Source organism: Alligator sinensis, unplaced genomic scaffold (assembly GCF_000455745.1).
Source record: "Alligator sinensis unplaced genomic scaffold, ASM45574v1 scaffold292_1, whole genome shotgun sequence".
Lineage (NCBI taxonomy): Eukaryota > Metazoa > Chordata > Crocodylia > Alligatoridae > Alligator > Alligator sinensis.
In genome coordinates, this window is record NW_005842509.1 from 1,124,565 (window position 1) to 1,141,299 (window position 16,735).

At 43.3% G+C, this 16,735-nt stretch overlaps 1 protein-coding gene across 8 annotated transcripts in view; it reads left to right on the forward strand.

The window, feature by feature from the left end:
- ARFGAP3 (ADP ribosylation factor GTPase activating protein 3) overlaps nt 1–16,735 on the forward strand; it is a 48,257-nt gene that overhangs the window by 13,632 nt on the left and 17,890 nt on the right. For 6 of the 8 annotated variants that reach the window (XM_025213196.1, XM_006031540.3, XM_014523613.2 and 3 more), the window contains 6 exons: nt 4,122–4,205; nt 6,407–6,494; nt 7,192–7,251; nt 7,487–7,531; nt 11,099–11,145; nt 13,337–13,482. In XM_025213196.1, coding sequence (XP_025068981.1) covers nt 4,122–4,205; nt 6,407–6,494; nt 7,192–7,251; nt 7,487–7,531; nt 11,099–11,145; nt 13,337–13,482 — 470 coding nt within the window. The remainder of the gene's footprint in view (nt 1–4,121; nt 4,206–6,406; nt 6,495–7,191; nt 7,252–7,486; nt 7,532–11,098; nt 11,146–13,336; nt 13,483–16,735) is intronic. The other 2 variants (XM_025213199.1, XM_006031538.3) reach the window with 2 other exon arrangements.

Genomic DNA, 16,735 nt, shown 5'->3' on the forward strand with positions numbered 1-16,735 from the left:
AAAGGCAGTGGGGATAAGACAGTGGCAAAGAAACAGGAGGTTTGGAGGCAGAGAGGAGCTCAGGACAGGTGTTGGAGGTGACACTGAGCCAGAAGCAGGAGAGGGAGAAATAAGACAGCAGTTAGAGGGGCAAGGAGCAGAGATTGGAGCAAGGCTGAACCGTACTAAAGTAAAACTCGGGGGTCCAAATAACAGTTTTATTAAATGGACAACACACTACACAGCCCCATGAAGTTATTGGTACGCACTCACACTGGCAGCAGGAGACTCAGTGGAAGGGTTGGAGTCCAGGTAGGGAAGAGAAGCAGAATCCAAGTCCTTGGTTGAAGAGGGGGTGGGGGGGTCATAGCTACTGGACAGAGGTCCTTGTCCAGTAGGTGTTGTCCAGAGGGGGGTCTCTGGCAGGGCCCCTGGGTGGATAGGTGATGTGGCATGGTGCTGGTCCAGATGGAGAGGGAGTCCCAAGGAGTCAGTCTTCACTACCCCTTTTTATGGGGCAGGCTACCTTTGATGGGGAGGGCCTGTCCAGGCAAGGTCAGTCCTGTTCCAGAGGGCTCCAGGTGTTCTTACTGAGAATGTACAGCTTGGCACAATGGTGGGTTGCCTCATCTTTTGTGTCTTGAATGCTGAGGGTCGTTCCAAGGGCTGGGTCATTGGCCCAGGTATTGGTATTGATGGTTTGGTCATTAAGAGGGAGCTATTTTTAGACCTACTGCCATTGTCTCTCAAGCACCCTCATTCATCCCCATTCATTCAGGAACCAAGTTACGTAGAAGGGGTAGGTGTGAGTCATAGATTACACAGCGGGGCATGGGGATAAGATGGCGGCTTGACATTACAAGATGGAAACTTGACATGACTTATGCTAACTTACATATGTAGGCCTAAATCATACAGTACCAGTAAAACAGTAATATAGAACAGTAAAAATCAATATAAACCGGATAATTATACAATATAAAGAAGGAGAAGAAACAAAACAAATCCAACTTGCTACCAAAATAAAATGCTGAAGCTTATCCTATGTCTTAGCTCACTTATACTTACCTATAAGTATAGAGCGGGAAAGAAAAAGTCAGAAATGGTTGGGGAAGGGGAAAGAATGCATTTTAAAAGAAAAGGAAAAACTGGGGGTTTTTCTACAGGGGGAACAGAGGCCTGGGGCCAGGCTTGCTCCCCTCACCTCCGTCACTTTGGGGCCCGGGGGGGCTGGTGGGGACAGAGCCCTGCAGCCCCGCTCTCCTTCCCCCCCCCCCCCCCCCCCGCTCCTTTGGGCTCAGCCATGTTCCCCCCAGCAGTTCGGGATCGGGGCTGCTCCCCCTGTCTCCACCTTGCGACAGCAGCCCCAACCCTGTTCCCACCCTCCCCCTCACACTGCCTCCGCCTCCTCCACGGAGCAGGAGGAAGGGGGCCAGGCCAGCTGTGCTGGCCCCCCTCTGTCCCTGCCATCATGGCGGCACTCCGCCACATGCTGTCCATAATGCTGTATTCACACTCTGATTGGCTGCCAAGACAGCCAGTCAGAGTGCAAATAAAGCGTTACGGACAGACAGACTAAGGCCATAGGTATAGAATAATTACGGATGCCAGAAAGGAATTACAGTTGATCAAAATGATTTGTGTGGTAATATGATAGAACTATGTATCTTGCATGGAAAGTGTCAATATGTTAAAACTGTAAAGAGTTTTTATTTTGGTACTTTATAAGATCAACCTGAATAAGTTGTGCAAGACTAGTAAAATAGTGTGGATAAAATCAGATTTTAAAAAACAGATTTTTCTTTAAATTATTTCGCATTTAATATATTTTTTAAAGTATCTGAAACTATGGTAATATATATTAATCCCTAAAATTAGTTTCCTCTATTAAAATAATATACATAAAAATAATCTTTTAATATTATAAAATCCTTAGTCTATCTGTCTGTCCATAACACTTTATTTGCACTCTGATTGGCTGACTAAAACAACCAACCAGAGTGCAAATACATTGTTGGGACAGGAGGTGGTGGTGCGGTGGAGCATCTCCATGATGGCAGGGACACATGGGATGGAGGGGAGGCTTCCTGGAGGCAGTGGCAACAGAGCATATGGAACACAGAGGTTAGGCTAGCGCTGGCCTCGCCTCCCCTGTCCTGCTCCCTGCAGTTGACGATGATGGGGAGGGGGAGGGGGGGGCGAGGCTGCTGGAACTGGCCTTGGCTCACCCCTCCCCCTTTTGTCGTTGCCACCTGCAGGGCTGATGCGGCAGTGGTGTGGAGAGGAATGTGTGCGCCATGATGGCAGGGGGGGAAGAGTGGGCCCTGGCTGATGTGGTGGCAGTGGGGGAAGGGAGGCGCAGGTCCAAGGAGGGGAGAAGCCGGCCCGCTGAGGCGGTGTGGTGGGGAGCAATGGGCCTGGGCAAACCCAGCAGCAGCAGGTGGAGGGGAGGAGCGGGCCTCCTCCCCGCATTGAGCCCGAGCCCACTCCTACCATTTTCCCCCTCCCCACCACAGCAGTGGGCCAGCTTCTCCCCACCCTCGGGCCTGTTCCTCCCTTCCCCCCGCTACTGCAGCGGGGAAGTGGGGAGCAGGCCCAGACCCCAAGTGGCAGGAGGGAAGGGGGGAGCGGGCCTGGATGGCGGGGGGATGACACACGAGGCTCCATCCCCACCTGCTTCGCCCCTCCTCCTGGTCATTCTTGACTGGCAATTGGCTAGTTGTAATATAATGTTTGCTGTCAGTTTTAAAGAAAGATAAACCATGGAATTGACTAAAGGGTATGAATCAGTGTTTACTGAGGTGCTAAACCAACTTTAGACAGCAGTAGCCTCTACCACAGGTGCAGAAAGAGTATTTTTTTTCAGTTTTATTTAACCAGTTCAGCTAAATTCACTAACTAAAACGAATATTTCTTTTATTAACAAATCATTTTTAATTTGCAAATGTGTTTTTAAACGTTCTATAATGCATGCAGTGTGTTAATTAGCTTTGTTTAACTAAAATATTTTTAAGTGTGTCAAGATTAAGAATGCACACAGCACAAGTAACTTATTTAGTAAATAAGTGATGAATTTCTTATGATTTTGAATAAATGTATATTGGGCTATATAATGTCAAGATGAATGCTTATCACGCATCATTCTAGTTAATGAGAAGTACTAGTAATTAGGAATCAACCTTTTTTTAGGAACATAATTAAAAAGAATAAATACAAAACAAGATTAAAATTAATAATTTAAATCGGTGTCTCTTGCTGCCTGTTTTTTTAAATGCTTAGAATAAGTGTTTTAGATCATTTTGATCAATGATAGATGTATACCTTGTTTTGAGAACATAGAGCGAAGAAAACATGATTTTTCCCTTTTAATTAAACTGTTCAGAATCAGTTTCTTCATCTAAGATGCATGGCCCAATTTTTTTATTGCAGATTTCCAGGAAAAAGGTGAACACAGTGAATGAATATGAACAAATATGATAATAGAATTCACCATTAGCCATGTCTTCCTTTATTTGTAGTTTTGGGACACAGGTCAAAGATTAAAGTTCTATCTTGTCATTTTCTGAAGGCTACCTTGAGTAGCCTGTATTAGAGCCAGTTCCTTGAAAAACTAGGTCCTTCATTATTATAATGTTATAGAGTTGTTATTATAACTCTTCTTCAGAGCAGATGAAAAATTCTGTTGGAGTAGGACCGAGACAAATTGAGATTCTTTGGAAAGTTTATTCAAATTATTGCTTGACAGCCCTGTTTTTTTTACTATGTGAAAATGAATCTATTAGGGAGACAATTGAGGAATAACTTATTTGTTTTATCACATTCAGTGCTCAAGCTTCAGGGCTGTTAAATGTTGGCTCTACTGTTGCCCACAGAGGTTGTGCTAGGACATTTTATACAGCAGGAATTTCAGTTGTCTGGAGAGAAATTGTTCTTTACAGACATCAAAAGCGGGGAAATTGAAAGGTTTGTGTTTAAAGATCAAATATGCTTGGGGTGGGGAGGGACATTCTTATGAAAAATCAGCTAGTATCCTTGCCAAAAGTAATTTTTTTTTTTAAATGTGCCATATATAGCTGGAACATTCCTATAATGTCAGGTAAAAACTGAAGCACTTTTTTTTTGTTTGTTTGTTTAAATTCTAGTTGTGGATAGATGGCTGTGGAATTCCACCTTTATCCCCCCAATACATAGAAGAAGATTTTTTTGCATCACATGTTTCACCTAAGGTATAAAAAATACTGTACATAACTTCTTTGCTTAGATTCTGTGGTGTTTAACATGCATTTTTAAGGGGGGACTGAAACCTAAAACAATACCTTTTGTAAGATTCATGGTAGCTCAGGCCTAGTTACGGTTAAAGCTACCTTTCTGTTTATAATGTAATCCGTAGAGGTTATTCTTTTGGTTTCAATACATTTTTCAAATTAAACACTTAAGTGATTTAAATTTACCATACAATAAAGGGTTTAATAAGTCTTAAAAAACTTAGTAAGTAGAAACTTTTCTGTGGAACAAATAATTCCCAGATAACTTACCAGATCTGTAAAAGAGCTACAGTGCTATATTTCTTGTTGTTCTTATTCTCTCTCAATTCTAATTTGCTTTCACAGCTGAATCCTTAATATGCTCTATTTCTTTTGTTCTGCTGTATCTTTTTGCAATTTTATCTGAAACTGCTTGCTGTAGACAGTTTAGAGTTTTATGAGTATTAAGAGCATGGTGAAGAAGAATTCAGATGCCCGCATTGGGAAGTGATTTTTGCAAGGATGATGTTAAAGCTGTCACCTGTATTACTATAAACAGATATTCCTGAGACATTGCAACAAAAGATATCTCTGTAATACAGTTACAACCTATATGCAAATACCATTCAAATATTGCTATAATATAGCACTTACAGAGAGACCGAGATATCAAAGTGTTATCTACCCTTTTTTATCTAAATCGGACATCTTTGAATTTAAGATGACACCCTCCCCCCCCCCCCCCCATTAGATTCTATACAAGGAAAATGATGTTTGTTATAATTTTCCATGTATAGAATTTTACTGTTGGAGGGTCATCTTAAATTTGTCTCCCCCTGCTGCTGTGGTGGGGAAAGCAATGGCAGCGGGGCAAGTAGCAGGAAAAGCAGCTGCAGGCGTGCCTGCCTCCCTGTTGCTGCTTACTCTGCAGCATCTCTGGCTCTGACTCTGGTACCTGGCTCCAGCCAAGTGGCAGCTCTGGCTCTGACCCCTGGCCTTTACAGGACCAGAGCCAGAGCTGCAGTAGTTCTCCCCCTGCCCAGCACCAAAGGGGTGGAAGGAATGTGTTCCTTCTACCCGTGTAGTCGTCCCCCCCCCCCCCCCCATATCCCTTGGTCTCCCCTGCCACATGAGCCACCCTGGCCTCAGCCAGGCAGCAGAAACAGGAGCTCTGGTACTCAAGATAGGTGGATCCTGGGCAAACCAAAGAAGGGAGCAAGAAGTGGAACCAGAAAGGTAGAGGTGTAGGCTGGAGTAGTTGCACAGATTCTTGAGACTGAAGACCAAACATTTCAGCTATGTGAAAGCAAATAAAAGTTTTAAATGATGGAGTAACATAGTCTGAGTGAGGAAAATGACATCGTTTTTGCATCAGATTCTTGCATGGCCTGGAAAGGAGGGAAGTTAGGTATATATTTCAGTCCTCAAAACAGAAAGTGATGAGGGAATGGATGAAAGCTTGGAGAGTAGGGTTCCAGAATAGGATGGAATAGGTGCAAAGAATAATAATAGAGCATGGAAGGAGGAGAAAAGAGAATATTGAGGTTACAAGCTGGACTGGTAGATAGGATAATGGAATTACCTGTTCTGAAAGAGAGGGTGTAGCTGGAAAAGATGTATCCACAATGAAATGTTAGAAAATTAGAAATGCCAGGCTCCATACAGGAGGTCAGAATATAGCAGTAAAAAAGCTGTCCAGATTTTTTGTACCATATTAATCTTTATGAAAAAGATGTAACAACTACTATGCCATAACTACAGTACTACTGTAAATATAAAAATTACAACCTGATTTTTATTTGTGAGGGATCTACCAAGCCCATTGAAATAAATGGGAAGTGCAGGTGCTCAATCAGCAACACTTTAAATTTTAGAGAGAGGTAGTTAGCCATGTCAGTCTAAAGTCAGTTGGAAGGCAGGATAGATATGTACCTTTATAGACTGACTAACTAGAGAGGAAAAGGAAGAGCACAAGTGTTCGTGAACCCAAGTTCACTTTATCAGACGGTGTATGTAAGAGATCAAGTCCAGCAGTTACTCCAGACTATGTTACTAGAAATACTACCTAGATTTGGAGAAATACTGAGATCCTCCACCATCTTAGTCAGTCATTTGAGATTCTGTTCAGACTTAAATGTAATTTAGTTTCTGAGCTCATCAGTACGTTTCTTATCTTGTTTCAGACAAATAACTCGGAGTGGGTGTCCTTACAACCAGAGCCAGTTTCTCTAATGCAGAGTTCTTCAGAAATCACTACAGACAGTAATGAAGGTGTGATCCATCTTTCATCTTAATAATAAGCTGTTTGCTTGTAGTCCAGAGGTCAATGTTTTTGTTTCTAAATGTATGTATCAAATAGTAACTAATGCTTGCCTTCTTAAAATATATTCTACTGGTAAGAATTTAGGAAGCTTGGAGATTGGTGAGAAACTGGTCACAGAGGGATTATGTTATGATTAGTAAAACTGCAGGTATTGCTAATGGTACTTTTATTATAAATCTAAATGGATTAAGCCATCAGATTTGGTCAAGTTGGGACTTAATTGAATACATAATGTATGTGTTAACAATGAAAGAATCTTTCTCCTCCTGAAAGTCGTTTTAATAATTAGAGTACATGTCAGCCATTAAAAAAATTCAGTATTTTATGATTCATAGCCTATGATTAGATTAACATTTGGGCTTTATGTGATGTCTGTTTTTTTCCTCAAGTGGCAAGTACCTCTAAAAACATCCTTTTTCCCAGCGTTGTCTTAGTCGCTAATAATGTTATTACAATAACAATATAAATTAAAAAAAAAAACATTGTCTTTAAACATTGTTGTTGCTTTACGCAGTGATCAAAAGTTGGCAAGGGGAGAGAAGGGAAAAAAGAAGTTATTTGAATTTTTTTTTTTTTTTTTAATTCATAATCTCTTCAAAATTTCTCAGTGAATGTATTTTTGTTGTTCCCATTATTTACTTTCAGGTGCAGCAGAACATGGCCCAAGTGTTGATTGTCTCAGTGTGTCACCGAAAGCTGCAGTAGGTAATGAACCTGAAACAGAAGTAGATGACACGTATATTGTGCTCCAGTATATGTCATTAAAGAAAATGGTGGAGTGGTAAAAAAGTGTGCAAGTCTTACAATAAATTTATATTAATGAGTTAGCTGAAATTACATTAATGAATGCAGCATACTACTGCAACTGTTTGTTACACAATGTATACTGTTTCAGAAGCGATTTTTACTCAGTGCTGTTTGTTTGTATCTTTTATTTTAGCTGACTTGATGAAATTAAATGCTGCAGGCATCACACCTAACAAAGGTGACCATTAATGTTTTAGACCTCCTGTTGGGCTGCTTCAGGGTCCACACACAAGTATACAAATGGAATAGAGCACTACACTGTACTTCATGGCCTTCTGTTTACTGAGGCAAACACCATTTTTCACTAATAGGTTTCTGTCTGTTTTTAACACAACTTTTTCTCTTTTCAGTATTAAAACATTTAAAGCTCTAAATCAAATATTTTTACTTGACTATAAACATACATTTTCAACGTTGGGAGTCCATAGGTTGTCACGTTGTAGAAATGTGTCCTTTAGTGTATAATAAAACAATGATAATGTAACTGTTTGAGCTGAATACACATTTAGCTTTCCAAAAAATCAAGACCAGCACTGGTAGAAGTATATCTTAGTATTTATGACTATTCAAGCAAATGTGTTTATAATACCGATGGTGTTCACATAGAAGTGTCTGGTCCTTGTGAGTGAAAATGGCATTCTGATGGCGAAAGTAAAGCTTTTTCATTTTTCTAAAAAGCACTTTGATGCACAATTTCACAGACATGAAGGGTACATTCTTGTCCCAAAGAATTTGCAACTTTTGTACCGGGACCCATTTGCAATGCTATAGCAAGCGGGGGGAGGGAAGCGGGGTGACTGCCCCGGGCGCCAAAGCAAAGAGGTGCCAACAGGCACTGCCCAGCCAGGGCAGGGTACGGGACAGAACCATGAGCAGCTTGTTTGGGCGGGGCATGGGGATGGGGGCAGGGCAGCTCCCACCATTGCATGCACTCCCACACAAGCATGGTGGGGCATGTGCCCCCAGATCTGTGCATGGGGCAAGTGTGGGCTGCTGCTGCAGGCTTTGCCCTGGGTGCCAAACTTTGTTGCTACAGCACTGCCCACTTGTAAATATCAATGGCTAGACTTGACCCAGTAAATATTTTAAGTAGAAAACAGTCCCCAGGCCCTGCTAGTACCCCTCACTCCTGACCTGCCACCAGGCTTCAGCCCCACAGTGTGTGGGATGGGGGGGGGAGTGGGTTATGAGGTGCCCATGGCAGCCCTTTGCAGGCTGGAACTCTACCAGCCTGCAAGGGAAAACCTAGTTTCCCACGTTTTTAACGTTTCAAATGTGTTTACAATACCGATGGTGTTCACATAGAAGTGTCTGGTCCTTGTGAGTGAAAATGGCATTCTGATGGCGAAAGTAAAGCTTTTTCATTTTTCTAAAAAGCACTTTGATGCACAATTTCACAGACATGAAGGGTACATTCTTGTCCCAAAGAATTTGCAACTTTTGTACCGGGACCCATTTGCAATGCTATAGCAAGCGGGGGGAGGGAAGCGGGGTGACTGCCCCGGGCGCCAAAGCAAAGAGGTGCCAACAGGCACTGCCCAGCCAGGGCAGGGTACGGGACAGAACCATGAGCAGCTTGTTTGGGCGGGGCATGGGGATGGGGGCAGGGCAGCTCCCACCATTGCATGCACTCCCACACAAGCATGGTGGGGCATGTGCCCCCAGATCTGTGCATGGGGCAAGTGTGGGCTGCTGCTGCAGGCTTTGCCCTGGGTGCCAAACTTTGTTGCTACAGCACTGCCCACTTGTAAATATCAATGGCTAGACTTGACCCAGTAAATATTTTAAGTAGAAAACAGTCCCCAGGCCCTGCTAGTACCCCTCACTCCTGACCTGCCACCAGGCTTCAGCCCCACAGTGTGTGGGATGGGGGGGGGAGTGGGTTATGAGGTGCCCATGGCAGCCCTTTGCAGGCTGGAACTCTACCAGCCTGCAAGGGAAAACCTAGTTTCCCACGTTTTTAACGTTTAAAGGAGAATCTATTTTTAAAGTTTCGTTGATCCATTTTACAGTTTGTTCGTTACCCTTTCATATATTCTCGTGGCCTACAGATTGAGAAACCCCGATCTAGATGATGTCAGTAATAATGGAAATATTATTAGGAGTAATCATGCAAAAGATCATTCCTGTCAGTTTCTCCTTGAAAACATTTATTGCAGTTGTAACGTAGTTCAAATCACACCCTCTAGACTTGCCCATAGAAAGGACTCTCCACACACACGTTTCTTTACTTTGCCAAATACATAAGGAAAGTAGCAGTTTAGTAGTCTACTGTTTCACCTACATTGTCCAGGCTGCATAGGCAGAGGAGAAAGTGCAGGAACACAAGATTCTGCATGGGTGGAATAGCCTTTTGTGGATTGCTCAGGTTTGCAGCAGCACCCCTTTGATCCATTCCATGAACGAATGGGGATGCTCAACAAAATGATGGTTGTTCCCCACTGTGGGGAATGATTTGAGCTATGTTTTAGAGTTTGTGTTTGAGATGGAGATTAGGCTAGAGTATGGGTCATCTCCAGTAAGTACATCTGAATGTCTTAATTTATGAGATGTGTAAAAGCTCTTGCAGATTTTTACATTTAAAAATCCTAGGTGAAAATATTTTTTATGAAAAATCCTAGAAACTTAATTCGGAGCTGTAGATATGTCTGCAGACAATAAAACATAGAAAGATTATATAGGAAATGTGTAATGTCCTCAAAAGGTTAAGTGAAAGTTATTGTACAGGAACTAAATTATGCTGAAATTTGACACATGACATTTTTTCATATTTGGAAGTTGTGTGGTCACTAGTTAAGGAAGCGTTGTTTCCTTTATGATGCATCTTTCCTGAAGTGAACATGTGCCACAGACGTACAGCTAGTGCTTTTATTGTTTTCTTGTGCATTGCGAGACAATTCTTTTACAATTTTTTGTTATATATGGCTGCTTCTAACATTCAGAGCTTGAATTGCTTTTGCAATAGAGGCAAATACTCACTGAAGCTGTAGATTGTTATAACAGGAAACATTTGAAAGTTACTGTTGTGCAAGACAATCTTTGTCTTAATATACAAGTCATTATTGAAATGGTACAAATTCTTCATTTTGGTTCTGTTAAGGTTTTTCTAAAATATCTACAATTTGAAAAATGTTATAGGATTTATACAGAGTGATTTTATAGTTCCCATTCCTTTCTGTGCCTCAGTTTATTTCAGCACACTAATGACTGCAAATTTAAAACTTAAGTACATATATCTCAAAGTTATGTTTAGTTAATCAAAGAAAAACGGCTAGATATTCACAGGTGCTGAAAAAAGCCACTTCAATTGATGTCTGCTGTTTGTAGGTTCAGACTGCTTTTGAAATATTAGGTGACATATTTTAAGTATATTAAATATAAACTGTGTAATTATGGCGAGAGTTAGAGAGAGGGTATTGGACTAGGTGGAACCTTGAATCCTGTGTTTCACAAATGTGGTGTTCTTATTTAGGAGCTTACTTGTAGGCATTCAGATTTGAAAACAGAGCCTTAAATTGTTTTTCTGTTTTAGTCTTTACAAGATGTCTCGGACATTAAAAAATAGTAGTACCTCAGTGTTCTAGATTTCTTCATGTAGAAACAGAAATATTTTAAGGCAGCAGATTACATTGTGACATACAGTTTGTCTCAGTTTAACTTGAGATTTAAATTATGGAAGTATACTTCTGCAAGTCTTGAAATTAATAAAAGTATATGCTATAGTAATGTGTGTTAATCTTTGCAGAGAGCACCTCCGTTATAAAAAAGAAGCCAAATCAAGTTAAAAAAGGGGTAAGTGCATCATTAATGCATATTCTGGGTGTGTGTTACAGTATTTAGAAAGCATTTAGATGGCAATTTAGAACTGTATTTATCTAAGTAAAATATATTTGGTATGTTGTGGGATGGTAGTTTTGCACCAGTAATAATTGTCTTTCTCAAACCAATTGTGAGATGTGACTTATGACAGACTATCAAACTCTTTTATAAATAGTATGATGACTGAAATATATTCAAAATAATTTTGTTCAATCCTACTGTCTGTGCTCATTTGTAATCCTGAGCCCTGAGTTCTCTTTGACAACAAGCACCTACCTTCATTCTTTGAAAGATGGATCAGGGCTCAGGTCTTTCTAACATATGGCTAGAGGAAGAGAAAAGAATGGTGGTGCCCACTATATAATAGCCTAGAAGTTACAGGTTTCACCCAAAAAGTTGGAGACCTTGTTTCAACACCCTTCTCTCAATATGCATTCTCTTCCTGACGGTGTTCAAACCCACATCTTCCACCTCCCAAGAGAATGCCATAACAAGCAGGTCATAGGTGATAGTACAGACCGACTCCTGTCATTGAGGGCACACCTGACTATGGTGACTTGTACAACTGCTGCTTATGAGCTCCTAAACTTAGTATGTAGGCCAGTCATCCAGAAGAAAGACTTACTTTGCTTTGGAGCACTTCCACTCCCTCCTGTTGAAGCTGCACAGCAAAGAATTCAAGATAAATTGGCCCATAAAGAGTGAGCTTAAGAGGGAGCTTGGGCCTATAGCTTTGGAGGTTAAGCTTACAAAGTGTCTGGGGTTCTGGTTTCTGTTTCCAAGAATGTTTTATGTACTTTACCTTAAAAACTCTTTGGATAAAGCAGAAAAGCAGGCCTGAGAGCAGGGACTGGAACCTCTGCTCCTTTCTTCCAGCACTAAATTTTAGAAACCTCTTAACTGGCAGTTCATACAAATAACTATATTCAGGTGTGCTCTTAATGACAGGAATAGGTCTGTACATGGAGGAGTGCATGCATGTAGTGAATTGCAGGATCAGAGTTTAGGACGTACCCTCAGGATAGTGTTTTTGTATTTAAAAATACAGTATTTTATTTGGGGATTTTAAATTGATTGTATCCATTTTAATAAAAAAATGAATGCTAAGAAATTAAACAGGTGAGAAACTGAAAAATGCAGTAGCAAATCAGCCCAATTGCACCTATTTGCTTTTTGTGACATCCAGTACATCATTTATCTGAATGTGACAAGTTTTGATGCATTGTGGGCACGTTTACACATGCATTAAAGTGCAACTAAATTTAAGGCACATTAAGCAATTTTTGGCAGGTGTCTACACATGTAGGGACTTGGCACTAAAGTTAGTGCACTAACTTTAGTGCCAAGTCCCTGCATCCTTGCCATGTGCCACTAGTAGCTGGGCAGACCCAGCACTAACTTTAGTGCTGTGTCTATACATGCGTTAATGCAGGTTACCTAATTGTTACCTGCAGCTATCACATTTAGGCACAGTAAGCCTGATTTCACCATTTTTAATGCAAGTGAAGGGTGTGCTTGTGTAGACACGCGCCGCTAATGTGCATTAATATGTCTCGTGTAGACACAACCTGTAACGGGTACATCAGACTCCTGGCTGAGATAAACAGATTCCCAAGTCAAAGGTTACTGAGAGGGAGACTAAGCATCAGAAGAAATTTTAAAAGAATACCCAGAACATCATTGTTGCTTCATTCCAGAAGACTTGTTACTGACCACAGATTCTACTGAGATGGGTACGGAGCCTGCTGCTATGCTCAAGGATACTAAAATGTAGGACAATTGCAGTGAAAGCCATATTATCTGGCACTTTACCAACTGAAAGGCTCCACTAACCGGCATCTGTCAATACCCATCTTCCTTCCAAGGGACGCGGCAAAGTGAAACCGGAAGTCCCACTTCTGGTTTTGCTGCCTTGAGCCAAGTTCTTCTTCTTCACTTCTTCCTTGTGGACAATGGCCCGGGGCAAAGCAGCCTGCGTGGGGCTCCCCTCCCTGTCCCCTAGCACACTGACGCCAGGGAGCGTACCGGACAGTGCATATTTGATTAACCAGCATATTTGATTAACTGGCATCCTCCATTCCCAGGGGATGCCGGATAACAGAGCTTTTACTGTAGTATGGTTATCCTTAAGGCCTCTCTGTTTCTCTCTTCCCTTTTAATAAAGCTTGGTGCCAAAAAAGCTGGTTTGGGAGCACAGAAAATGAGCAGCCAGAGTTTTAATGAGTTTGAAAAGCAAGCGCAAGCTGTAGATAAATTGAAAGAACAGGAGGGTCTGCCTATCAGTAAGAGAAGTGAGAAGGAAGAACCACTGTAAGTATGAATTTGTATGTAGGTAATACAATCTTGTTAGCCAAATAATTGTTATGTTTTAGGTATCAGTATTTTGAATACCAAGAACTATTTGGTACAAATAGTTTGAGTTAACAGTGAATAGAATGAAATGTAAGCTGCTACTTGATTTATAAGAACAAAGAATAGTCTGAGTATTGCCTACCTTCATCTGTGCTGGACTATATCAGGTATACCCATCATCTTCTCTCAGAACCCTCTAAAAGGTTATTTTTCTGTTGAGCCTCATGCATGGCTTTTAAAGTAATGGACAATCATACCCAAGTTTTTTGGGGAGATCTGGCTCCTTTGGGTCACTCAGTTCTTTCCAGTAGCTTCCTCGTGATTTGTTGGCTATATATTTTTCTTTCATTTTTAGTTTTGTGGCAGTGCTAGTCCAAATTAGTTTAGTTAAAAGTTGGCTAGCATACATTTATACTGTAGCAAAGTTAAATCCTTTTTTTCCCATTGTAAAAGGCACATCCTCCTCAAAGCCCATTTCACAGTTCCCTAGGTTGATTGTTACCTGCAGTGATTGTCCATTGCTTATGAGGTACAGCTGTTTAACACTTTGTTTCAAAACCTGTGCCCAATGGCTTTAAGCCAGGGGAGGGCAATTATTTCAGGTGGAGGGCAGTTTACCATGTTCTGGCAAGCTGTTGAGGGCTGCATGGGTAGCCCCGCCCCTTGACAGGTGCCCCGCCCCCTGGTTACCATCTTGGGACCAGAAGTCCTGTCCCTAACCTGTGACGTTTGCCACTGGAAGTCTCCCCCTTTGCACCTGGAAGTACTCCTTTGAGGAAGAGGGTTTGCCATCTTAGGAGGGGGAAAACAAATTGCATACTAAAAATCAAACACCCATAATAATATATTTTAATTTAATTAAATATATTTTTTGTCCTGATTTGTGTGCGTTTGTGCTGTATTATGCAACAGTGATTGCATATAGGGGTTTGTGGGGATGTATGTGTGGGCATGAATGTGGGTATGGGAGCCATGTAGTGTTGAGTGGCAGGTGGGCAGGAAAGTGGAGCGGGGTGGGGAGTGGAAGCGAGAGGCACGTGGGAGCATGGGGCTTGCACCAATATCCTGGGGCTGGCACCAGAGGGGCCCAGACCGGGGTGGTAGGAGTATGGGCTGGCAGGGGTCTGTGGCACCAGCAGGGAGAGCAGGGAGCTGACCTGGCTTCATAGAGCCCTTGCCGGCTGGGACCTTGTGCTCCTGTCGCCCTGCTCAGCCCTGCCAGTGCTGGCCCTGGGGCACTGGCGCAGGCCCCGCACTCCCTCCTGGCTGCTGCTGGCTCCCACATGCCTGCTCACTCCCAATGCCCCTGCCCCAGCCCCACAGTACAGGTGGGGACAAGCGCACAGCCCCAACCCTGCATGCCCTGCACTTGCCCATCTGCACTGAGCAGTGGTGGCAGGGATGATCCTCAGCATGGGGGGAAAAGCAGCCCCCCCCACCCCCCCTCCACTGGTGCTCCCTGCTGCAGCCGGCTAGAGCCCAGACGTGGTAGTCCTGCCTCTCCACCACGTCACTGCTGCCATAGTGGTGGCAACGGAAAGCAGGCCCAGGCAGCTCCATGCAGGCTATAAGCGACTGCAGCACGGGGCACTGGCCACAGGGAGGGGGACTGGCCACTTTTTCCCCTGCACTGAGCACCACCCCCACTGCCGCTGATAGCTTGGGCTCTACACTGGCTCCGGGGCTGAGCAGCAGCAGCTAGGCACCCACTGCTGCTCAGTGCAGAGGAAAGCGGCCCCCCTACTAGCTGCCACTAGCCAGTGTTTGCTGCTGCTGCCTGCCTGGAGCTCATGCCGTGCTAGGCTGTGGTGCAGCTGCTTCACTGCTGCCTCTGTGCTGCCCAGAGTGGCAGCAGTGGCCATGTGGGGCCCAGGCTAGCAGTGGCAGTGGGGATGGTGCTCAGCGCAAGGCAAAAGCAGCTGCTCCTCTGCCCCTTGCGGCAGCTGCTTGGAGCCCACGCAGGGCTGCCTGTGCCTGTTCTCCATTGCCACCGCTGGGGCAGTGGTGCCACAGCAGAGAGGTAGGACAGCCTCGTGTGAGCTTGGATGGCTGCAGCAGGGAACACAGGTTGTGGGGTGGGGGCACAATTTTCACCTGTGCTTAGCACATTCCCCCCGCCACTGCTCAGTGCAGATGGGCGAGCCTGGGTCACGCAGGTTCAGGGCTGCGTGCTTGTCCCCACCTGTACCGCAGGGCAATCCCCGCCGTCCTCCCTTGCCTTCCTCCTCCCCACCTTCTTACCTGAATTTCCTGCGCTGGCACAGCCATGAACATCCCCACGGTCCCAGGCCAGGAGCCCCTGCTAGGCAGAGGCTTCCAGCTGGCAGGAGTGGGGCTGGGCTAGATGGGCCCTGCTGTTGCTCATCGTCTGTGGCTTCCCCTAGGTCCTATTGCCCTGGCTCCTGTCATCTTTGACAGGAGCCAGGAGCAGATAAATACTCATTTTCTAAACTTTTTTAGGGGCCCTGCAGCCTGCCAGGCTATTCTATCCAGTCTGCAGGGCCCCTAAAAAATTTAGAAAATGAGTATTTTTGCCCACCCCTTCTTTAAGGCATGTTTTACTGGTTTTGAGGCAAACATTTGTAACTTGTCCCAGAAACATCTCCTTCATAGTGTATAATAGCAAAGCTACTTATAGGAGTACTATTGTTAACTAGGTAGCTTTAATCTCTAGATGTCTTTTCAAGATTTGACACTGGATTTTGAAGAATGTGGGTATCTTTTGCATAGACTCATAGAAAAGTAAGATTGGAAGGGACCTCAGGAGTTCATCCTGCCCTTGCTGAGGTCAGGAATGTTCCTCTCTAAACCAAACAAGTATCTGTAGCAAAGTGGTTTTCAATTTCTCGTCTGCAGACTGTCTAAGGGGTCTGTGAAAGATGACTATGGTCAATCAAAAGTATGTGAATATTCGCAATTCAAAGGGGTCCATACCTCCATTCAATTTTTTTTTTAGGGGACTGCAAATCAAAAATGGTTGAAAACCACTAAACGAGCAATTCTCTTGCATAGCTACAAGGCAGAATGCATGGGAAAATATCAAGAAGTGGTAAATAAAAGGAGGATGAGGGCATTGTCAATGTCATTGACAAATGCCTTTGTCATTGACAATGCCATTGTTAAGAACAGGAAGTAGTTTGTTAAAATACATTTGAGAGATGCAAGGAAGAGGTCCAAGCGCCCCACTTTGGAGGAGGGCACAGTCACCCCC